Source organism: Myzus persicae, unplaced genomic scaffold (genome assembly GCF_001856785.1).
Source record: "Myzus persicae strain clone G006 unplaced genomic scaffold, MPER_G0061.0, whole genome shotgun sequence".
NCBI lineage: Eukaryota > Metazoa > Arthropoda > Insecta > Hemiptera > Aphididae > Myzus > Myzus persicae.
In genome coordinates this window covers 1243687-1263637 of record NW_019102619.1, presented here as the reverse complement: position 1 = coordinate 1263637, position 19951 = coordinate 1243687, and the positions used below count along the sequence as shown (strand labels likewise).

At 28.5% G+C, this 19951-nt stretch overlaps 1 protein-coding gene across 6 annotated transcripts in view; it reads left to right on the top strand.

The window, feature by feature from the left end:
• The window catches only part of LOC111032710 (small conductance calcium-activated potassium channel protein 2), a 261206-nt gene that overhangs the window by 218174 nt on the left and 23081 nt on the right, over nt 1–19951 (top strand). For all 6 annotated transcript variants that reach the window (XM_022313151.1, XM_022313148.1, XM_022313152.1 and 3 more), the window contains 2 exons: nt 11524–11619; nt 19436–19857. In XM_022313151.1, coding sequence (XP_022168843.1) covers nt 11524–11619; nt 19436–19857 — 518 coding nt within the window. The remainder of the gene's footprint in view (nt 1–11523; nt 11620–19435; nt 19858–19951) is intronic.

Genomic DNA, 19951 nt, shown 5'->3' with positions numbered 1-19951 from the left:
AAAATATTTCTGAACTCTGGTGTTCATAGAAATTCAAACTTTTATTAAAAGTTTACATCACAGAGATTCTGTGCACAATACGAAGTTTAACATCTACTTAATGTCATAGCCACCTTATGCTGTTTGAAAGAATACATCAATGAACCTCTATAAAATAATGTGGTTTATAAAACAATTAAGAATCATCTAAAATAAAAATATATAATATTATTGAAAAGTACAGATTATAAAATGTTAGAAATATTAAAACTACAGATATAAACTATGATAAAGTAATACATTTATTTATGATCAAAATCTAAACAACTATTGTTGTTCATTATTAAATAATATATTAATATATAAAATGCTGGTTTATAGGTAACTGATATATACAATGTTATTTACAATTATTATTCTACATATCATTTTTTTTAGTCAAAGGCTTTCATTTGATTAGCGGTTAATTAATTTGTAATATAAGTTTAACTATTTAATAGTTTACTTAATTATTGTAAGATTGTAAGCTGTAACTATACACTAATATAAACAATAAACAATAAAATAGCAAATATTTTTTTTATTTAAACTTAGGTTTTATTTATTAACGATTGAATTTTATTGGAGTTTTACTTAAATACTAGAAATCTTATAAATACTTTTAACTCATTTATTAGAAAACATGTTATGTATCAAATTTCACTTTATCTGAACTATTTAATTTGATTTATTATTTATGAATTACGACCAACATAATAATTATTCACAGGCCTTAGTTTTTAATTTGTTTAAAGTAATTCAAAACCCGCAAACATATTATTATTTGAAATTCTATTTGTCACACTTGTACAAAAATTAGATTTATGACGGTTTTAAAAATGAAATCTAGTTATTTTTACTGTGAATGTATTTATTTTTTAAAGCGTAACGCACGTCCCTATAATTCATTATACATTTTGATAATCGAGACTATTTCCTTATAATATAATAAATTATCATTATTCATTGTCATTATCCATCTGTATTATACACTATAGGTGAACATACATAAATTATAAATTGTAGATACACGGCAAATTGTTAAAATGTACGATTGATAGCAAAAGAATGTTATCGGAAAGATCAAACTTGTTATTATAATTATTCGGTAGGCATGGACGAATTGATTAAAATCGTGATTCCAAATTAAAGCCGACATGCAAGTCCATATTAAAGTAATAATAATAATAATGATAACACAATATTATTTTAATGTCCGTTACATTTTCGACGACCATCGTCGGTTTATATATTACGTTTTTATGATAAATTCCAATATCAATAGGAACGGTCAAAGAATAAATTATACCCGATTTTCATTTAGTACATAATAGGGTAATTTTATTGACCGGAATCGAAATTGAATTTGCACCTAACGCCTATAATATATCTTTCTACCCACCACGTGCCGTTCGATCAGTTCCTGTCGGCATAATAAGTACCAATACCGCGGAGCGCATAACCAGTACCCACACGTCATATAATATTCGATTTATACCCACCACCCCTGTTTCAGCGGAGAAGAAGCGTCGGGAAAAATGATTATGTGAATATATAATATGGACACGTATAGGTATTATAATATATTAATATTGAGTAATATACTATTATTATATATACACCATATCACGTGTATATACTGTATATACCCACGTCATGCGTGTGAGCGTACCGTAAAGCCTATATATGTGTATATAATATATATATATATATATTATATTTTGTATGACGTCTGTTATACCCACATAGTTAATGACACGGTGAGTAAAAGGTTGAAATTATTGTTGAATAATTTTATTCGCTGATAAAAGAAATGTACAAATTCGACCAATGAAAACCGAACTAAATAAAACATCGGGTAATGTTTATGTATCAAAGTACGTATTTATATTTCTATTCTGCTTTATAAAAGCCAGATGTTATTTTTATGTTTATGTTGTTCCAATATTCGGTTGCCACGTGCTTGGAAATCGGGTGAAGGCTACACCGTATTCCACATGATTATAACATTATATAATTTACAGGTCTATATAGAGGCCGTGGAATAATGTGTAACGTTATGCACAAATGGACAATTTTTAGTCTTTTATCGTTCAACGGTATAGGGTCAAGGTTCCAGATTGATGTGTACATGTCATAACGACCTGATGACTGCGTTCCGCTTTTTATCACTTTTGTTTTTCACGAGGAGTTTAAATTAGTTTTCCAGAAAATTGGACTGATTAAATTATTAAAACTGCAATATTGTGGAAGATAAAACACGGTTCCCTCGGTAGTATAAATAAACGGCAAAAGGCCTGCAATTTTTGTTATATGAGTAGAAAGTTAATGTTAGTTACAACACAGTTTCGTACTTTGACTTGGTTGTGAGTTTTAATATCAGTTTCATTATCTTGGAATCGTTTCTAAGTGCGTGGTTTTTTTAATTTTCTTCTTTTGGCTCTAGTTAAATAAATAGCGTTCGAAATTTAATTATTGTTTCAGTTATTTGAAAAATCTGTGTCCACCATTACACAAAATTACAAAGTTTCATTATTCTACGTTATTACAACTCTAATGAAAATAATTAATTAATATTAAGACATTTTAAACATTAAAACAAAACTTAGTATCTTAATATACTCATTACATTTTTTTTTATCAATTTCAACCCCGCAATATAATAACTACTCAAGTAAATTAAATCCATTAATAATGTTGTTTTATTTTCTATATAATAACTAATTAATTAAGTAACGACTTAAGTAGTTACATAAATAAAGTAAAACTATGAAACATTTCAATTGACACATTTTATGACAAGCTTACATGTGTTGAATAAAGAATTTTTTATAATGTTAATATGTAAGTTTATAAGTGAACCGACATCATAATTCATAACAATAGTAATCATTAACAGATTTTATTCATGCCTATCGATTTTTGTTTAAGAGTTTTAACCAATAATGACCACAGAAATATGAAATTAACTTAATTCAATAAAATTGCATTTTATTGCAATTAATAAATAAATATATATATACAGTTATTTATTAATTGCACACAGTTATTTGGCTCTGGTTTGATCAATTCAATTCCGAAAACAATACTTTTTCAAAATTAATTTGTACATGAATTGTACCTAAAAAAAATCTACAAACACAACTGAAAACAATTAAATAAGCTACAATAAAAGCAACTCAAAGAAACAATATTTTATTTTTTTAATATCTTGTTATTTTATTCTTAAACTTCGCATATTTTGTAGTATGAAATTAATTTTACTACAAAAATAAAATATTACCCTACCTATCTCATCCGCCATCTAGCACTTGGCACACCTGACACTGACAATTTTTCAGTTTAAGACAACGAAAATATATTCAAAGTGAACTTTGCCTGTATATAATAATTATATTTAAAATCGTTTAAGTTGATAAATGCTCGTACATAATATCGTTCAATTTATAGTGAAAATAAATGGCCGTATAAATAAACTGACATAAACTATAACATTATAATATTTTCCCCGTTTTTCTTCTGATAAATACATTCGAATGTTAGGATTTTTTTTATGTATTATTGAAAATAATCCAGTAGGTACATAAAAAGCAAAGTATTATACAATTATTATTAACGATGCTTGCGATTTTTTAACTATGTGTACACAAAATGGGCGTGAGAAAACTATTATCGAATTTCATATCAAACTCAAATAGCTGCCAAGTTCTTCCAAAACTCTCAATTTTAATGGTGTGTATAATATGTTCACCAAATTATTATTAAATTTAAGCAGTCTTTCGACAAAAGAATAATTCTTACACGCCTCTTTTTTGGTACCCTAGTTTTAAATTAAAGTACATTTTTAGATTCATACAAATGTTTTTGTACTTTATATTTTTCTGATAATTATGAAAGTGAAAACTAAAAATAAAATTTTGTCTTTGGAAAAATTAAAGCGCTTTATAAACAACTAACCATTTGGAACAAATTTGGTTTTTTCTCGTAATTATTGTCTAAGAAAATAATCAAATTATTGATGATTTCTGAATAAATAACAGTTATTTTTATTTTTAAGAAATCAAGTTTTAATTTAAATAGCAATTTCAATTATATATTTTATCAAAACATGTCTTTGGAGATGTTCTTATAGAATATTCACAAAATTAAAATAAATAAATGATTCAATATAGATATTATTACATTTATTATGCTACTTATAAAATTATAATTTTTAAAATAAAATTAATCTAATAACTTTAGGCACGTCTAACTTTATTTTTTCTCGAGTATAAAATAATTTAAACAATTTTCAATAATTGTTTTCATAATAATATGAATATAAAAATTAATTTATTGGATGAACCAAAGTTAGGAACAAAATTCAAAAATGTATTCACCTTTCTATCCACTTTAAAGCATGATATTATTACATATATAGAAAACATTTTGAGACGTTTGGCATACTCAGACGTATATTTTAACAAACAATGTTATAATAAAAATATACTTTTTAAGTTTATTGTAGCTTTTTCTTAACAAACACGTTTCATTTAATTTTAAAAGCATTGGCGCCATAAAGTGTCCTATCTGTCCTTTAACCTTTTGCAATAGACATTGGTTGAATTTTGTTGTTGGTTTTTTTTGCGGTTTTGTTATTTTTACTACGCAAAATGTTATTTATTCACCATTCATCAAGCATCTTTTAATTTCCGTTTCAAAATAATCCATTGTTTTTCATTTACAATTTTGTTTCAAGAGAATTACTACATTTAAAATACGATTCGCGAGACATTAAAATATTTCTCCAAAGAATAACGATTATGTCTTATAAAGAAATGAAAATTAATAATATACAACTAAATAAATCTAGGTTAAAATAAAAATTGCTGATGGTGTTAATCTAAAATTAAATAAAAACATTAATATGTGTTCTTTTGTTATCTAATATTTTTATTAGAGATAGTAAAAAATGATATAGTATCATTTACAATTTTAAAATAATTGTCATTATATTTAACGTTTGTAGTTTTTACAGTAAAGAAGTCAAAAACGTTTACATGTGTGGGGGGAGGCGGTGTCAAACGGTATTTTTTACTTCATGCATAGATGTATAGAAATTAAGAAAATATAAAATATATCATCATGCACATATATTTTTTGTATACAACAATTGCCTACTTCTCCCATTGAAAATATCTGTGTACTCGTATGCCACTGTAAAAAACCTACTATGTTCATTAGACATAATATTAAGTTACTATTTTACAGGATACGTATATAGCTGGGTACTACGAATAATTCAATCATGGGCAATTTAGACAATTGATTCAAATGTAGATGTTTATATTTTTCCAAGTATATTAATATTAAAGCATTCATACATTGAATTTGTTTTTCAAAAAATGTGGTCTGAAGTTCTTTAAAAAAAAAATGATTTATTAGGTATAAATGTATTAATAGTTTGTAATGTCAATATATTTTCAGATCAATAAAAAAAAATAGTTTGTAAATATTTTATAAGTTAATTTTTCATTATCATCATAATATGTAGAATTTTTTCTGGAATTTTCATTCGTATATTAATTGTAAGCTATAAGACCAAATATATAATTCAGTCTACAATTATAATAAAATAAGCGTTGAAAAACCATATAATATATAATTTTTTTTTTTTAAAACGCAAACTAATTTTTATAAAACGCATACACAACTGGCACGACACCAATTATATCGACTAGAAAAGGATCAATAAATGAACCAAAGACCTAAACCAGGCGACTGGTCTGGGTTAATTTATTAATGGCATATAGTGGTCGTGGTGAACGCGGTAGAGGTATGGTGGTCGGGTGGGTTGTAGTGAGGGGGTGGGGGAGGTAATGTCGCCAATGGGAGCGCCGGGTATCGTTAAAGAAAGGGTCCAAAAAATATGTTACGCATTTGACACGGAAAAAAAAGCATTTGTAAAAATGTTAAGTTGAGCGTAAACTGGAGTAAAATCTCATGTATTTATAATTATAATTTTTTTCATCTGTCTACTCAATCGAGAAATCTGACACGATTTATGTCAGCAAACGGTTTTGAGGAGAGGGGCGTGGTAATAAAAAATTGCATGGCTGTCAGAAAAGCGGCTATGATAGTGGTGGATATGCGCGTGTGGTAGAAGTGGGTACACGAGGGGACATTTCTCCGACAGACGGACTGTTACTTGAACAATTGCCAACCCCCTATTTCCCCTACTAAATTACAGAGGTGGGGGTTTTTTGGCTCAGGAAGCTCGCCAGTCTCTTCCTGTTTGTGATGTATGTTTTTGTCGTTCACACACCCCCGAAAAGCGGTATTATTGTACGAACGCATTTCTCTAATACGCGTATGTGTAATACATAGAGATATAATAATATATTATACATTTTTTTTTATCGCATATCATAGTTAACGGTCGCACTCGAATACTCGTTAAGAACAACTACAGATAACATAATATACGGTGCGTAAAAAGCCAAAAATGCTAAAATTATAAATTTTTCAGTACACCCGAAACATTAAATCACATAAGATGGGATTGTGCAGTGCATTAGTTTGATGAAAAATATTTTGTGTTTCTCTTTTTCTAGTTTTTTCGTATTTTTAAAAACCTCTCGTACAATAATATGTTATATTTAAAGTCCACAAATAAATACAAGTGTCGGTCACATAAAAGATTGAAAAATAAAGAGATTCATAATAAATCTAAAACACTATATCTGGTCATCTGGAGTATACAATTGAAAAACCTATTTATAGTAGTTTGCTCATAATATTACCACGTCAATACAATATCAAGTTATCACATAATTTGCTACATTAAATTTACATACAAATGTATAATACCTACAAAATAAGTTTCTACTCAAACAGGTAGTATAAAATAGTTCAAAAATGGCTATTTATTAATATAGTTTTGAAGTGAAGAGTTATAATTTTACTTAATTTGGATACCAGTCTAATATGATATTATTACAAAGGTAATTCTTATATATATATATTACATTCAACTTACATAAATTTTATAATTCCATATGATAAATGTGCCATGAATACAATAAAACCAAAGATTGTAAAATAAACAACAAAAAACTAAGTTAAGGTTTTACTTTTCGTAACAATATAAAGTACTAGATGATATTAACATTTTTTTTTAAAAATTTTTTCAACAACTATTTTTTTTTTTTTAGTATTATTTTCGTTCTATTTTTACAAGAACAATAAAATACGTGTATTTCTTGATATTAGTCATAACTTAAAATAAATACAAATCTTAATCATACACCTATTTATATTGTATTATATCAATTTAAAGAATTATTAAAAATGATTTGCTTAAAAATATAATTCAATACTTTATTAAATAGCATATTAATTAAGGGGGTTATGAAGTATGTAATTCAAAGAAAAATGTTAAGACGTAATGTTTCATAATATAATTTACATCATACAAGTGAATTACCTATGTTTTCTTATCATTATTTTATTTACGTTAAAACGTTCTTCGTTATTTCAAAAGCATTATAAACCTTCAAATACTAATAACCTTGAACATATCGTAGGTATATACACTAAACAATATTAACAATAAAAAAATAATTGTTATTTTTAACACATTAACCCTACCTATATTAAAATAAAAAATACCATAGGTACTCATAATCTAAAAAAATTGTATAAGGCTCAAGGTAATTTTTATGCAAAAAAGTGTGGTCATTACCTACTCAAATATATACACATTACACGGTACCTATAACAGGTAGCCTATTTCTTTTTTTTAATTTAGTTAAAACGAATTTTTCAAGTGACATTGATTTCTTCTATATTCACTATATAATCTAGTTTTTAAACTTACCCTAATATTTTGATACTCTTCAAAAAATAACATACTGGATTTTTGTATGGCCATTTTCATAATTAACGAAAAACAAGATAGTTGTCTGTAGAAGCTGTGTGACAACCACGTGGATTGGATTAGTGTGTGGTAAAAAAATACCCAATAAAATCTTTGAATAGACTTTTATCTATGCCCATACAAGGTACTTTACCTGCTGTACGCTCGCGAGTACATTTTCACATAGTCAACTAAAAAATATAATGTAGTTTCGTATACAATGGTGGTCTAGTGTGTATAATAATGTCTGGAGCCTGTTCCATTTTTCTATGCGCATATTATAACAGGGCTTATGTTTTTATATTTGTTTTTGCTGCGTGTGACTGAGATTACGTATATCACCGTATACCTACCAGAGTCGTTTAAATGGGCTTACGTGTGGGATGGAAATAAATGCACTGCACGACTATATAATATGACAGTCATTAAACGAAAGAAAACGCGAAGCGGGGAGGAAAAAAAGAGATTATTCGGTCGGAGACCCGGGTCAGTTTTATTGCACACCGATCTCACCTAATCCAAGAAGAAATCTGAAAATAAAAATGTCCGAGGAAGAAACGCGTACCTATATAATAATATATAGGACTGGCAGATACGGACTACGGACCTGCAGGTCCACGCATAAAACCTTGGCTTTAGCACTTTGGATGATGTTTTATGAACACTGAGGACTGAATTCCCTCTCACCGATGTCGACGGTAAATATTTCGCTCTGGTAATAACGTGCACCTATATAAAGGGTATTTGTTTATATACATATAAACATATTCCCAGTTACGCTTTTGGAGTTCGGAAACCTACGTAACAATTGCCACAGACGCCCCTCGATAGCTCGATGACTGTATAGTAATACGTATATCCCGTCAGAAGTCAATCCCCCGGTGTGCGTTAACCGATTATTTGTTTTCATATAATGTATACGTACCTATAATAACCAAACAGTTATTTTTTTTCATTTATAAAAAAAAAACATTAACACCCAAATTAACATATTCACATGGAAACAATATACATGAATAATATAAAGCACTATATGCAATTTTTAAAAAAAAAAACGTTGAATTTTAATGAAACATAATAATATACGTATAATATAATTTTATCGTCCTAAAATTTTAATCGATATTGTTTCAAATACTCTATTAAATAAGAAGTCGTAAATTATTTCAAACAAGCTGTACAGATTTTATCATGTCACAACTGTATTGTGTTTAAAAAATTACATTAAGTACCTAAATTATACACTTAAATAAATTGAGTGGTTAGTCTTTGATGGAATTGTGAATATCCGACAAAAATTGTATATAATACAAATTACAACATTTTAAATATACTTGCATACTTATAAATTATAATTTCCATACCCTTAATAATTATGGAAGCTGGAATTATTATGTACAGCTTTAATCGGCCATAGCCATTTAATAACTTAGGAATATCATTTCAGTGAATAAAGTATACATTCTCAAGGAAAAATTAACACAGTTTTATCGAAGAATTAAAATAAAAAATATCTATCAACTTATTATAAAATAAACTCTGAGCAGTTATAATGGTAAATTAAAAAATAAGGACACATTTAATCTGAAGGTTAATGAAAGACGATCTAGTTGAAGAAAATAAAAAAGTGCTGTGAACAATATCTGGGTGGAAGGCACAGGGTGAAGTTCCCGAATATCACCACACCACTAATGTTAATCGTAATGAATACAACTTTGAAAATGACTGATGAAGGTTAAACCACTGGAATCGTAATGACAGGCTTCACAAAATATAGCATATAAGCAACACCATTAGTTCAAATAACTTGTGTAAACTCAAAAACAAGTATTTCATTTGAATATATACAGTGTCTGTAATTTTTTTAAATAAATGCTCATTGACTGGTATAATTAATTTTTGTGGCCACACAATTTAATTAACAAACAACTTTAGACCACATACTGTTTTTGTTAAGACTGTATAGGAAACTCAAAGGTCAAAATAATATTTATGAAATAGATACTTAAGGACTTAGACTGTTATAATGTTCAAGTACATTGTTTTAAGTAAGTAAATAATTTAAATATTAAGATAAATAAGCACAAGTTATGTTTTCATCACAATGAAGTAGTTATGAAGCTTAAAACTAAATTTAAGTAATTAACGTAAATAATTCAACAAATAACTAAGAAAAACGTGTTTGTTTTATATCGTTTAACTATTGAGAACACTTATTTTTAAAACTTTATTATGAAGCATATTGTTGTGTTATAGACACAAGTTGACAGTACACAGATATCAATTTTCTCTTAAGGTCCAAGTACCATTCTAAAGTTTCGGTTAACTCAATAACGTTTGACCGTCTGTATCTTTTTTTCTGTCTTTTTCGATTTGGACGATTTCAACATGCCTGTTAACCAATAAGTTATATTGGTTGAAAACTTGGATAATGGATCTACTTAGAGACATCATAGTTTTCTTACAAAACAAATTTCATTTGAGTTTGAGAAATAAAAAAAAAATTCTTGGGATCCATCCAAAATAATATTATGTACATAAAAAAACAAATTGATTCTGTCATGGTCACACAAGTTATCTTCTGTATTATATATATATTATACGTCATATACTCATGAGTGTATAATATTATGTAATATATATATTATATATATTTCCTCTCTTCCTTCCGTCTCTTTTCCTTTCTTCCGGTAACTTCGACCTCCGGTAGAGAAATGATGGATGACAAAGTTGTCTTTGTTCCCCTCCACTCGAAAAACCCACTGCCATTTCCAGAGCAACGACGATGATACACGCGAATTAATACGTCCACTGACGATCATAACTCATTGTTTGACCGAGATGACAAGGCTTGGATATATGGAAAAAAGCATGCATCCTATATCTGGAAACAAATTATACGATGGATCATATACATCGAGAACTGACAACATGTATGAACTATGTAAACATCAAACATCAGTGTTAGGAAACTACTTTATCGATTAAAAACAATTTTTGGATGGTATCAATATAGAACTATGACATCTAATTTGAAATAAATCAAAGGTTTAGTTTCGACAAGTTGGATTCATTTTCTAGTTATAATAAGATGTTTTAACAATCAGTTTAAATCAATTTAAAATAATCTCTTCTTTGAAACAAAATCATTAACTGTGATGCTCATGAGAGAGTATCAAACCAAATAAAAAAACAAAAATATAATTCGAACTTAAATTAGTTCTTAGTGAATATTTATTTATTTTACAATTTATTTTTGTGTGTATAATCCATTTCAATTTGATAATATTTTCAATGAATATAGGTACTACATTGAAACTGATATTGTATACATTATATAGACGGATACGGGATAGGTCAATCTTTTGAATAACTCAGTCATTCAGTGTATAGCATAAAAATATGAGACGTATTCAGAGTAAGAAAAAAAATTGGTATGAAAATCGTACATCCTTTGATAATCGCTATAGAGAAATGTATAGTAAAGACGTGCTAGAAAATGTAGAAAATATTCATACACGTGTAACGTACACCTCACATAATCTAAATGTGATTTATGAAAAACCATATTCGACAAAAACTTATTTCCGTCGTGCTTTCTGTTGCAGACGTCATTCTATTCTACGTCACTGAAAACGCTCATATCCGTATCCACCATCATTCTGCTGGGTTTGATCATGGCCTACCACGCGCTCGAAGTACAGGTAAGCTTAAATCTTTTGTATATTATGTGCCATGAAAATTTTACAAACAACCTTCAAAGTTTCAATTGTATCAACAAAAGAAAAAAATAATATACGTCACTTTTACTAACATTCAAATACAATATCGAGTAACCGGAAACATTGAAAAGAAATCTTTTCAAAAACTTTACTTGAAAACTTACTTTACACAATGTAACCACCGATGTCAGGTGTAAATGTTATTTCAGTAGTTTCATTTGCACCAGGAACTCGATTGGAGGTTTCTCTGTAGCTTAGAATCCTCCATTATTATTCATTTCGAAAAGCAAACAATCAACAAAAGAAAAGTTTTCACTAACTTTAAGTCGTGTAGGTATCATAAAATAATAACTATTATATGGTTCACTCAATATTATTACTCAACTTAAACATATTTTTTTATTATTATTATATTTTGCCTTGTAAAAACTTGTACCCTAATAATAAATCTCATTTAAATAACCATTTGTTAAAAAAATAAGTTATATTTTTCTTACATTCAACTCGCATTCAAATAAATCAATTAAAATGGGGGTGAGTAGGTAATTGCTCTGCAGTGTTCCTGTACATCTATAGGAGTAGAGTATACCTCGTGATTGAGTAGGTCACTGTGATGGATGTTTTAAATTTGAATTCAATAATAAATCATAATTGCATATTATAAAAAATGCTTCTGAGCGGAGAATTTTTGTCAGCCTATTATTATATTAATATATATTAATTTTAATTATTATAGTAATTTATTTTTCTATTCGTAGTACGATATATACTACATAATTAAAAAATATCAACTAAGGACCTAAAAACAACAAGAATCATCGTTTAAATATCGAATTTTGTCCAGATTTTAAAATCTAATGTCCACAAAAAAAAATCAATTTTTATCTTTTTTAGATTTTTAATCCCTGTAAAAACTACTATGAGGAACTTTCTATTCAATTTTCATTTTTTTTTCAATGTGTGGCTCATTATATCTATCATTTTAATACAATGGTTTTAAAATAAATTTTGATGAAACTTTATGTATACAATTATGATATTATAAGTTATAACATAATAATATATTATAACTGTTTAGATGACTGCACACAAATTGTGTAAATTAATTTAATGTTACATCATGAGCATAATTCGCCAATGTTGAATTATAATATATATAAATTTATGATGATGGTCCGTCAGTTTTTCACTCATTATTTTAAAACCAATTTTGTTTTTGGTGCACCCAAAATCTAAAATATTTCATTTCCTACCATTTAAATTGGTTTGCCTTTTTCATTGATATAAAATTTAAGAAAAAATAATATTATTACATAGTATAACTTCTTTTTATAATAAATTAAATTTTAGAGGGACAGTCTACTGCGTTAATTTAGTTTGACCTTATTTTCAGTATTGGGAGTTTGTTATCCTCGGATACATGTAAATTATTGTACAGTATTAGTTTAATGTACGAAAAATAACAAATCTTCTTGTGGGTAAACAAGAGGCAAAGAAATATCGGCAGACCCTGAAAATGCATTTGAGACATTTCTCCAAAAACATAAAAACCACATTATCTGATAAGTCACTTTTACTTAACAAAGCTATTTTTGGCTGACACGGTGAGTGATTTGGTTATTAGTCACAAGGGTCGTATTTAACAGTCATCTCTCGTTTCTGGTTGCCATTTTTAAAATATCAAAGTTAGTGACATTCATATTTCCTCATATGTTATTTTTATAATAGATACTTACTGTTATAGATTGTGTTATCATTCCTAAACTCTGGTGCTCACTGTTATTTTAAATAAACATAAAATACAAAATAAAATTATTATTATTTGAAAATGGCTATTCAAACATAACCACTGCTGCAGGTTCTTGTTGTTAAACTGAAAAATCAAAACTATTGATTATTTACAATTGCGAGTATATCTTCTTCCATCAATTTATTTTTACTTATTTCATATAAATGCATAATATAATTTTTTGCTGGATACACGAAAGAACTTTCAAATGCGGAATGATATATACAGGCCAGTGAAAATGGATACAGTTTTGTTTGTAAAGTAGAATTATGTAGAACATATTCAAAATGACCCACAGGCTGACTCTTCTTGTTTTGAATATGTTTATTATAACAATATTATCTTTCTTCTTATATATTTTAATAGTTCAAAAAATATTCATTTATATTAGGCTATACATGATAATTTATAATTTAAACTCGTGTACTTATAAAGTATAATAATATTCATGCACGTCTATCTGTAAAAAACAAAATACAAACACATATTTTATTAGGCATTGCACCACACATAAAACTGTGCACTAAACTTAAAAACAAATAAACTCGTATTAGAATTAAGAACTCTAAAACATAGAGCTTACTAAGTCTAAATTAAAAGTGAGCTAATTTATTTTGATTTAATATGGTTCGTTTATAGATAGACCGTTCACAAAATAAAAGGTTCGACTAATGATAATTATGCCATTTTATGTAGTTAGGTACCTATATAATATAATAATAGGTATAGTTTTTAAATATTATTTTATTGAACTGCAGGATAACATAAAAAGAAGAACTGCACTAAAATATAATTGAGTTAATATTATATAGTTATTAGTTAATATAGAGTATTTCTATATTATAAACAATATCAATTTATATATAAGTAATATAACTATAGTAATATAATGGATTCCATGAACAGTCGATTTTTATTTATTTCAAATCCTTTTATTATATACTTTGACTTTATTTTTTTAAGATAACAAAATAAGAACTTTATGTTCTTATGGAACTATGTCATCAATAAATTAATAATATAATCTATATGATAATTTCATTCTCTTCGCTTGACTTAAATTATCTATAATGATTAATGGGCATGAAAAACTATTTTTAAACTGTATAGTATAGTTTTTATGGTATTTAGAGCTCAAGCTTCTTTTTACTATTATTATTACTTAGATAATTTAGTTAAATTTTAATATTTTAAAATATAAACTACATAATGTTTAAAATGAGTTTTGGGTTCATTGTTTTCATACATAATAAGTAAATGTAGTAAAAACATAATATTATTATTATTAACAATCAATATTAATGTGAATACACTGTACATAATATAAAATGTCAACAAAAGCACGGAAATAAATAAAATTCTGTGGCGTTGATATATTTTTTTACAAACTTTATGGTTTAATGATGGGGTGATATGGAAATTAAAACGAGGGTAGGTACTATAGTTTTCCGAAAGAACGCACTATGGAATTTACTTTGGGTCGGGACATTCCTTTACAGCAATTATTGATAGTGAACCTAACCAGACCGGATGGCGTAGAAATATAATATATACGTATAATTGGAATAGTTCTGGTCGTTGTTTCCGGTAATAAGAATATAATATTCCCTATGGAAATTATTCGGTAAAACCTGTGAATATTAGAGGGGGGCTAGCTAAGTTAAGGCAGCAACAAGTAACCCCCTCCTGAAATAACACGCAAATTGCACCCAGGAAATATTATAGCTTTAGCTCACTTATACGCACACACACAATCAAGTATTAAGCTGTTTTATTTCTACCCTAAGTTGTTTAGCATAATACACAATACTGCGTGCCAACACTATACATACAAATTCAGATTATTTCTTGTGGCGATTGCCATTGAACACGACACCTTAAACGGTGCCAACGGCGGGGAAGGATAGGTGGAAATATACTAAATGAAATGTCCAAAACGGCAAAGTGTAATTTGACCCTTGCATTAAGTCCCATTTGACACTGTTTTTACAAAATATAACTAGTGTAACGTGGTCGGGGGTAGACCTATAATTACGATATTAGTAAACCAACAAATAATTTATATTCCTAATAGATAAGTTGCCACAGATGAGGATTGATCTGTGATCACTAGGTATTGCAAGAGAATTTTATAAATAAAAAAACACATTTGATTTACAACCCTAAAATTATTTATTTTTTTTAATTCGTACTTTTCTTTAAGTTCACTCGTATAGATGATAATTATTGTAGAACAAAATTCAATACTTGATTTTATTAAAATATAATAATTTAGATGGGACCAAAAAGTTTTGATACTTGAGAGAGTATTTTTTATTTTGGTAAATTTTTCAGTATGTAATTTATATAATATAATACATATATATCATATAAACGGTACACACTATTAGGGACTCCAAAATATTAATTACTTGAAAATTGAACTGGTATATTACATAACATTATTATTTCACATTTTTTAGCTTAAACTATAAACCTAATTTAGTAATACAAATTTCGAAATAAAAATATTCTCATGACATACACAATGTGTTGAAATATATTATAATTAATATTATATTAGTTTAAATTCTTTGTATTTATTCTTGAAAAAATAAACCCATCACAAATTAATTGAATAAGGTATTATATAGTATATCAAATAAAATCAAATGTAAAATTAATTCAATGCTACAAAATTATTTAAAAATTAAAAGCTGACCAGACGTATAATGTACATACCCCATAGTGGCTCGTACACATTTTAAATTTTTAATTCGCTCTGGAACCATAATTACTTATATAATTAGGTATTATCCACATACAAAAAACTCTTCGGCTTTTATGTTGATGAACGAATTCTAAGAAATATATTTACATATAGATAAATAAAAAGAATTCCTGTTTACTGATTTATAACTGATGTTCACTGCTTTTTGAACCATTTACTCATTTTTACACAAATTTTAAAAGTTGATTTTATATTATATTTTATTCCAAGTACCTCAATAGGTTAGCTTTATACCGAATTCAATAGTGGTTTTATATTTTATTTTTGTAAACCTCCTAAAAAGTTCTATACCTAAGTTGATATATCGGAAAAATATCCCTCCAATGTTTGCTCTTTTATTGAAGTAACGTAACGCATGACGTGACTTGAAAGTAAAATGCTGTCAAATATAAACCGTCAGAAAATGTACATTAGACCACTAGCTCATTTGACCAAAAAATAAAAGAAAAAATTTGAAGTAACGCCTGAATTACTTTTATACTAATTAAGAGCAAACATTTTTATTTCATTAAAACGTTGGTACATAAACAAATGTGAATACGTATGTTGTTCAATTATGTATACATGTAATTTTCAATTGTAAGCACATTAAAACCTCGATTGTCCGAAATTGCACGTTTCCAAGCTATATAAACGTGAAAGTGTTGATACTGAGAATTTTTTCAATATGCAATTTTTCAATATGTAGGTACATGCATATTACATATTATATTGATATACATATTTATTTATATTTAATATGATCATACATATCACGAAAATATATACATAATATTATATGATGTATTGATATATAATTTATTATAATATTAATATTGAATTATTATCGTTTGTTATATACATTAATTTACTATAGATAACTGATAACTACATATCTACATGATTAAGTGTACGAGCTCTACAACGCTTATTGATATTTGGATAACAGAGCGTTTGGATACGTAAATTGCGTTTGATATTTGTTCGGATAATAGAGGGTTCGTGTAACGAAGGTTTCGATAATCAAGGCTCTACTGTTTATTAATTTACGAGTAATACAATAAAATAATGAATTGTATTTAAAACGTTTTTCGTAAAGTATGACGGTATGTTACAAATATACTATACTTGTTTGCTATACTATGCGTCTCATTTGAAAAAAATATGAAAACTCATAAATATTTGAGAAGTTACAAAATAATCGTCAAAATAAACTTGTTAGGTTACTGATTTTCACTGTTGCTCCAATTAATTTCCAATACCTTTTTATGCCATTGTACAGTAACTACTAGATAATATGTTTGATCTGAGACAATTACATAACGTATTACCATGCTTATTAAAATATTACTTTTTTTTTTGTAAAACGATACTAATATATAATCGCATATTAAACTACTTCGATTCTTGATGAGCAAAAAAAATATTCCTTCATTCATTGCGCACTTGATTTCTTTTCTCCTTAAGATTGAGAGCAAACTTCCGAATGTCAATATCACATCGCAGTCGAGTGTTTTCGGGAAACAAACTTGGTGCAAATGTTAGTACATCTAAGGAAAAATATAATGATCATCCGAATTTCCTAGCTAGAGATGACAGTAAAAGCCAGATATTCATTATCGCATTTGATGTTCACATAGTGTAAGTAGATAATAATATATTTAGTACTGACCTTATAATCTGTGATTTAACATTCTATGTTTAAAGCGTTTTTAAGCAAAAACTCGTTATAGATCACTATTTCAATCGATAGATATTGCGTTGTGAACATTAATAATTGTAACCAAAATTCAAACAATAATATTCTATATACCACGTATTATAGTCTATATAACATGACCTGTGCACTTCGCTGTTCCTATGATTACGATATTGTTTACCTATTCGGTGCACTCAAACGATTACTTGCAATAATTCTGACATTCCAATAGGGACGCTTTATCAAAAAATGCTTATTTTTCAAAGAAAAGGGCTTCGAATTAACACAGATCAATCAATTTTTTTCAAATCATATTTTTTTTATGTACTTGTGTTTTTTTTCATTTTTGCGTGATAGATACTGAATTGTATGGGATGAATCGATATTATATTTGCACAGGTTACACCTGCAGTAACTCAAGTGGACGTTTGTAAGTAAACAAGCGATGTGGTGGTGATAAAATAATATAAAACAAAACAACAGTGATAATAATCGTAGTACGTGTACTGTATTAATGAGTACCTATAACAGCAGCAGCCGACGAGACGTACATTTAATACTTGATAGGATACGACAACATGCTACTGCGCTGCCATAGTCACAACGACGACAGAATAATAATAAAAATAATCATCTGTATCGCCGTAGAATAAAATTGATCGGAAAAACAATGCTATACGTGGAATAACTAAATAGTTGTCCAGCAATCGTAAGAAAAAAAAATGTTTCAAATTCGCATTCCCCGAACTGTTAGCTTCTACATGGCAGCAGCATTATCACGCATTACCAGCTGCAGGGCAATCGGGGTATGATTTATAAGGATTTCGTGATTTAGACCCTACAATTGGACATTGGTAGAAGGAGGGGGGATATCAATGATTTTGAATATTGATAAATATGTTTTTATCAAACTATTATTCAAATACTTAACAATTAAAAATCAGAAGGGAGCTGTTAATTGATACTACTTACGCAGGTTTATTACGTTATACGAATGCAAATCAAAACAGCTGGACATGATACATGATACTGAGTGTATTGAACTTCACTCGCCTCGTCCATGGGCGCCCATAGGTAACATTTTAGAGGGGGGCAAGTGTCCTGTCTTTCACCACTCCCCCCAATGGGCGCTCATGGCCTCATCGCAATATATATGAGTAATAAATTGTAATTTTAAATTTTAAATTTACGGTAAATCCCCTCATTCGGACAAAATGGATTCTGAGTGAACCAAAGATGTTTAAACTGTTCAGAGTATATAATTGTATATAAATTAAACTGTACGATTAACCGCACTATTCATTCGGTTTCAAGTCTCAAATATCCAAAGACCAGAGCGATAGAATTATTAAATTAATAAAAATTCATTTAGTTGTAATTCCTACTTATTCAAAGACTTAAAAAAACGGTTCGATGTTTTTTTCACATACAAATAATCCAGTATACCTTCAACGAGTTGGGTTCTCTCTCTCTCTCTCTCTCTCTCTAAATATTGTATACACCCCTGACTACTACTATATTATATACTGTGTAAACGTAATTTTTCATTTTCCATCCACAGTTGTTCATGATCGACAATTGCGCGGACGACTGGCGGATCGCGATGACGTGGCAGCGGATTGCCACCATCACGATGGAGCTGGTGATCTGCGCGATCCACCCGATCCCTGGCGAGTATTACTTCGAGTGGAAAACCAAGCTGGCCAACAAGCACGGGAAGCTGGATACTCGGTGGGTGCCGTACGATGTGCCACTGTCGCTACCGATGTTCTTCCGGCTGTACCTCATCTGCCGGGTCATGTTGCTTCACAGCAAGCTGTTCACGGACGCATCGTCCCGCAGCATCGGCGCCCTGAACCGGATCAACTTCAACACGAGGTTCGTGCTGAAGACGCTCATGACCATATGCCCGGGCACGGTGCTACTCGTGTTCATGGTGTCCCTGTGGATAATCGCCAGCTGGACGCTCAGACAGTGCGAGAGGTAAAAACCAACCGACCGTCACGGCGCACCAAGCGACCGTCGAATTTATTATAATTTATTATGATATTATTGTTATTAAATCGTATCGTCAGCA